Source organism: Gracilinanus agilis, unplaced genomic scaffold (assembly GCF_016433145.1).
Source record: "Gracilinanus agilis isolate LMUSP501 unplaced genomic scaffold, AgileGrace unplaced_scaffold21909, whole genome shotgun sequence".
Lineage (NCBI taxonomy): Eukaryota > Metazoa > Chordata > Mammalia > Didelphimorphia > Didelphidae > Gracilinanus > Gracilinanus agilis.
This window is the reverse complement of record NW_025353481.1, coordinates 134-6838: the sequence shown is the minus strand read 5'-3', so window position 1 is coordinate 6838 and position 6705 is coordinate 134. Positions and strand designations below refer to the sequence as shown.

The 6705-nt window shown below is 44.2% G+C and overlaps 1 protein-coding gene across 1 annotated transcript; it reads right to left on the bottom strand.

The window, feature by feature from the left end:
- Positions 1-613: 613 nt before the first annotated feature.
- On the bottom strand, positions 614-6466 carry LOC123254428 (neuronal acetylcholine receptor subunit alpha-5-like; the record flags this gene model as incomplete). Its single annotated transcript, XM_044683454.1, has 3 exons — positions 614-723; positions 4012-4056; positions 6315-6466. Coding segments are annotated over 3 exons (307 nt in total), but the record flags the coding sequence as incomplete, so codon positions are not given.
- Positions 6467-6705: the final 239 nt, after the last annotated feature.

The following is a 6705-nucleotide window of genomic DNA, read 5'->3' as shown; positions in this document are numbered from 1 at the left end:
GAGGAAGAAAGGAAAGGAAAAAGGGAAAGAGGGAGGGAAGGAGGGAAGGAGAGAGAAAGGAACGGAAGAAGGGAAGGAGGGAGGGAGGGAAGGAGGGAAGAAGACCTGAGCTTAATTACAAGCCTCACACTCTACCCATTATACTCTGCTTATTCCCAGATCCAGAAAGGTCAAAGGATCATTGATGTGGAGCTGGAAGGGGCCTCAAATGTTATCTGGTCCCTTCATTTGATAGATGAAGAAACGGTGGTACAGAGGAATTAGCTGTCTTTCCCAAGGTCACGCAGGGTAACCTTGGTCACAAAGTTGGCATTTGAACCCAGGTCTTCTGTTTCCAAAGCCAGTGCCTTTATAAAGGCATGAAAAAAGGCTCTGATGACAGATGTTGTGTCCTAGGTCCTGTAAGTACACAATGAAGCTCCATATGAGATAACGGATGACATTTTAATATGCAATGAAATAGAAAAGGACAAGCTGAGATCCAGAAGGAATGTGATTAGATCACTCAACTCTATAAATCTGCACATGGTAGAAGAGGAGAGGCCGTGACGAATATTTCCACAACCTGCTTTTATTCTACAAACATAAATCAGACTAATGGTATCACTCTTACTTGTCAAACAGTACTATGTCTGGAGTCCAGATGGAGTCTGAGGGGACACGTATAGCTTTGATTCCGGCATAGTCATCAGGGTTCCATCTTAATTTTACATCAACCCATTCCTTGAAAATTAAAAAAAAATCACTGCAAGGCATAAGGAAAGTTCAATATCTAAAAATGCTGGCAGCATTATGAGCAAGCACGCATTCATTCAACAGAAGTTTAAGAAACTGGATTCAGAAGGCATTCTGCTAGGCACTGGGGCTCACAGACATACACCACAGGCCCTGATCTCAAAGAGCTTTACGATTTAACTATTTATAATTACATGAATAAATAATGATCAAAGGGAGCATGAGATAAATGCAAAGGAGAAATTGAGGCACAGGGTTATGAGAAATCTGAGAAAGAGGAGGAGGAGGGGAGGAGGGAAGAGGGCAACAAAGGTTCTATGAAACTCAGTTCTTTCTTGCAAGACACACACTTCCACGGCTATGGGATGGGAGGGCTGTTTTAAAAGCCTGGGATCATCATATTCTTATCTTCCTCTGGGATAACCCAGATCTTGCCAGCATCAGTCTTGGCTGGCAGAGATGAGATATCAGTCTCAGCCACCTACTTAGAACACTTACAGCTGTGGTCCCCAAGAAGCAAAGGTGAGCTGGAGCTTACCAGAGAATCCAAGCTCAAGGGCTCTGCCCAGACCCTGCTCCCCCAGAGTCTACACAGGGATTGTGGGTAACACCCCTGGCTCTGGGTCCTAGCACTATGGCCATGATGATGTAGACAACCACAGGGCCATAATTCGTACCATCACTCATTTACCCCTCTATATCAATGCATCTCATTGGTGCCAGCCTGTATTTATATGGGCTCCTGCTCAGCTCATGGGATCATAGTTTCACATCTGACAAAACATTATCCCAAGGATGCCAGATGGTCTTGAATTATGGAATGCCCTGATGGGACTTTTTGGACTGGACCCAAAATATAATTAGTAGAAGGAATTTCCAGTGAAGAAATGCCCTCTGTGTAGCTTCATTAGCACCTGCTCTGCCAATTATATTCTTAGAGAGTTGTCTGGGGCATCAAGCAGTTAAGTGATTTGCCAAGGGTCACACAACCAGCATGTGCTGGAAGCAGGACTAGATCCCTGATGTTCCTGACTTCTCAGTTCACTACTCTGAGCTGCCTCTATCTTTCTGTCTTTGTCATTCCATCTTTCATCTATCTCTTTCTCTCTCATTCTCCTCTTTTCCTTTCCATCTCTCTGCCTGTCTGTCTGTCTCTGCATCTCTCTCTATGTCTGTTTCTCTTCCATCTCTGTTTACCCCTCTCTCTTTCCATCTCTCTGTCTCTTCTTGCTCTTTCTCTCCCTCTCATCTCTCTGTATGTGTCTCTCTTCTGTCTGTTTCTTTCTCTTATCTCTGTCTCTTCTCACTCTGTCTCTCTCCATCTATCAGTCTGTCTGCCTCATTCCTTTTCTTTTTCTCCCTCCCCCTTCCTCCTCCCTCCCAGGCTAGAAGTACACTGGCCACTTATGGACCCAATCTCAATGCTAAGTCAGCACAGAAGTCCATTTTTCCAAACTGGGCCACCCTTCCTAAAAGCTTGGTGGTCTTCCACTCCCAGGGGCTTACCATATTGGTAAGAGCTGTATTCAGACATCCAATCAGCTTTAGCCCATTGAAGCAAGTAATCATGGGCCAGCCTCAGCCTCCTCAGCAACAAGGACTACAGGGATGCTCTATCATGCCCAGCCTTTACCTAATCTCTTGAGAATAAAAATTACATGTAACTCAGTGGGCAATGGAAATCGGTGGTCATGAGTAGGCTATAGCATCTTCTCAACAATGACTTACATGCTAGACGTGGTCCAGACCCCACAAATGATTAGGAAAAGAAGGAAGATCAGCCATGGAGCAAGGAGGAGAGACATCAGAGGGCCAGCCCAAATGCAATCATGATGCCCTCAAGACAATGAAAGTCCCAGAGAAAGGCCTACAATGTACAGGGCATATCCACTGTGGATAATTTATAGAAATATAGGGGTAAAAATTACACAGGGTGAGATTTGGGAAGAGAGCACCCATGCCCAGGAAACCAGGGGTCCATCAAAGCCACTGAGTTTTTCCATGGTCATAGCAATTCTGTAACTATCTCCACATTTTAGCATGATTATGGATGCGGAGGGAGGGAAGCATGAAAGGATAGGACAGTAGATAGAAATCCAGCCTTGAAGCCAGGAAGACTTAGGTTCAAGTCCTGCCTATAACACATCCTGGCTGGGTAACTGTGGTAAGGCACAACTTCCCAGTGCTTGGTCAACTCTCTAAGACAGTGATGGGCAAACTTTTTAAAGAGGGGGCCAAAGGAAAGGAAATGCTCATCTGTCAGTATGTTTCTAAGCAACTCTTTCGAGTTGTATTTTATTGTATCCTACCTATTGCATTCGTCAGATTACGAATAATGTCACACAGCCAGATAGAACATTTCAGGGGGCTGCATCTGGCACAAGGGCCTTAGTTTGCCCATCACTGCTCTAAGACAATAAGTTACAGAGAAGGTACCAACCTGCCTCAGATCAAGTGAATTTCCTCGGTCAGTGAAATCACTGGTCTAGTCCCTATCCCTACCAATAAGCTAGAAAGTGTCCAAAGTAGGACTAACAGGATTGGTGAAGAGCCTTGAGTTCATTCCATACAAGGAGCAGTTGGAGGACTTGGCAGTATTCAGCGCAGAGGCAAGGAAGCCTAGGGAGGATGGGATAAGTGTTTTTGAAGGGTGGTTACCTGAACAGGGATTAGCTTCTTCCCAGAATGCAAAAGTAGGACCAACAAATGGAGAGCAAATACAGGCTTGCTATCAGGGAAATGTTCAGAGCTTTCCAAATGTATAATAGTCTCAGAAAATAGCAGCCTCCCACCCCGACTAGGAGGTCTTCAAGAAGAGGCTGTATAACCATTTATCATTCGGGGAGTCTGATTCAGTCTAGGTTGGACTCAGTGGTCTCTCTGGTATCTTCAAGAACTGAGATCCTGCAAATATTTTGTAGTCTAGCTTTTCCCACCAAGGGCCTTGTTGGGGTTGGAGGGTGGGCTTGGGTACAAGGGAGAGAGAGAGAGAGAGAGAGAGGAGACAAAGGGAGAAGAAGCAGAGGAGAGCACTTACTGCTGGTTGGTGGAAACTGTTGGAGGTGGGTAAGAAAAAAATAAAAACTCAATGAGGGCTGGAAGGAAAATGGCAAAAAAGAAACCCACAGAAAGAGAATAAGCTACAGCCCTTGCTCAGTTTTGTTTACGTTCATCTTCCTCTGTCAAATTCAGAACCATCAAACACAGCCCTTAATGGGGACCTTCCCCCCATTGCCCCAGAAGCAAATTTGTGGGATTGAGGAGTACTCTACATACCTGTTTTAGCCACACATTTGTGGTCATTAACTGATTCTTCTCATCCTATACAAGAGAAATGAAAAGAAAACAAACTACTTTCAATAAGCATAATCATATTTGGGGGTTGGTTTGTGTGTGCGTATTTCCTAAACTATTCCTGCCCCTCTAGAAGAACGTATAACTCTCTCCCTCTTCTCCTTCCCCTTCTCTCTTGCCCTTCTTCATTCTCTTCCCTTTCTCCCTCCCTCTCCCTCCTCTTTTTCTTTTCCTCTATCTATATCCCTCTCCCCCTCCCCCTGGTTCTTCCCTCTCTCCATCCCTTCTCCTCCCTCTCTTCCTCCCCCACCTCTCTGTCTCCCTCCTCCCTTGCCTTTCTCCCTTCTCTTCCCCCTCTCCCATCCTCCAGTAGGAAGAGTGTAGAGGAGGCAATGTTGGAAGAGAACTCTGGAGCCCTTTCCACTCCAGTCTCACACACTCAGCTGAACCTTTGCCAATAATTCCCACCTCATGATGACAATTAGTTCAGGCTGGTTTGGAATAGGGAGAGACTGGAGACAGCAAGACCAAGTAATAGGAGACCAATGATAAGGCTTAATAGGACTTGACTAAAATATTAAGGAGGTAGAAGAAGAGTCAATGTAGAGAGCTCCTGAATCTCAGTCACAAGATCCAAGTTCAAATTCTGGTGTAGCCATTTATTATCTATGTGACCTTTGAGAACTACTCCCACCTCAAAGGTAAACTAAGACAAGGCACTTAATTGCTCTCTGCCTCAGTTTCCTCATATGTAAAATGGGGATAGAAATAGCACCTACTGCCCAGGATTGTTGTAAGACATGTGAGATAATGTTTGTGAATACTGCCTCTGTTTCATGTATTTACACCCAGTGTCTCCCCAACTAGAAAACTAGCTTCTTTGGGGTAGGCACTTTGTGACATCTCCTGTACCCACGATTCTGGGCAGAGCTTAGATCTACCACAAGCTCTTACTCACAGTTCTAGGCACTCAAGAAGCACAAGACTGATGCACTTAAAGTCAGAAGAAAAAAATCCTCTTAAATGGGAACATGAGGAATGTGCACATAAGGAGGGCTTTCCAGGTAAGAAGAGATACACATCAGAATGCATTCGTAAGGCAGCCTGAAGGATCTGCCTTGGGGAAAATGTGACATAAACTCTGACCTTTTTGGGTTGATGTAAGGGTGGTGGTGTTTGAAAGTGTGAGGCTTGACTTATCCTAACATGTAGTGATTCCAAGTTTAATGGAAGGCTCTCGATGCCTACAGAGGATGATCTCTGCACAATGTGACTTGGGGAATAGAGGAAGGATTGTTTTCTGTGTTTAATACCCCAGGAAAAATATCATCCTCTCGCCTTTGTCTATGGCTTATCAAGAGCATGATGTAGAAATTAGAGCACTAGCATTAAAGTCAGGAAGAAGGGTTCAAATCCTGCTTCTGATATGAGCTGTGTGACCATAGGCAAGTCACTTCATCTCTGAATATTATTTTTATCCTCTTTAAAAAGAGGTTAAAAATATAAACTAGGTGGCTCAGTGGATTGTGAGCCAGGTGTAGAGACAAGAAGCTCTTGATTCAAATCTGGCCTCAGATACTTCTTAGCTGTGTGACCCTGGGCAAGTCACTTAACCTCCATTGCCTAGCCCTTACCACTCTTCTGCCTTAGAAGACAGTATTGGTTCTAAGATGGAAGGTAAGGGCTTAAAAAAAGGTAGACCAGAGTATTGGTACAAGGCTCAAATGAGAAAATATCTACAAAGTACTTTGCAAGCTTTAATAATCTCCATAGTCTTCATATTGTATACGGAAATGCCTGTTTGCATGTGTGATCATCCTCATCAGGTAAGAAGCCAACATGGCATAGTAGGCTGGAGACCAAGCTCCATACCTTGGCCAAGTTCATTCATTCATTTTAAAGATGGGGAAACTGAGGTTCTAGCAACATACTACCCACTTCACCGGGTCAATTCTGAAATAACCAATATACAGTGCTTTATAACCATTGTTGTTGTTGTTGTTGTTCAGTCATTTCAGTTGTGTCCAACTCTTTATGATTCTATTTGGAGTTTTCTTGGCACTAGAGTGGTTTGCCATTTCCTTCTCCATCTCATTTTACAAATGAGGAAACTGAGCCCAACAGGGTGAAGTGACTTGTCCAGGATCATACAGTTAATATGCGTCAGGCTGGATTTGAACTCAAAAAGATGAGTCTTCCTGAGCCTCTCCACCACACCACCTAAGTGCCCCCCAAATACATTAGAAATGTGAATTATGATGATGATGATGTACATATGCACATACCACATCCACCAACTGAGAGATTGCAAGGCCAAACTTAATGTTTATCTTGTCATGCAGGTGTTTCACCGGTCGGACCCATCTCTCATAATCTTGAAACAAGTTCTTAAACAAACGGTCCTCACATTTTGCCTCAAAGGAAGGTTCCGATATCCCTGAAATAACAAAGGCAGAGAAATCAGAGTCTGGTATCTCGGCTCCCTTCTTTGAGAAAAGTTTGCTAGATTATTAACCAAAACGTAACTTGGGATGGGAGATACTGTGGCATAATGGGTAGAAGCCAGGGAGGCAGCAAGACCCAGGTTCAAGTCCTGTCCCAGACCCATACTGGAGGTGTGACCTTGGCCAAGACCCTGAGTCACTCAACATCTTAGGCAACACTCCAAGACTAAAG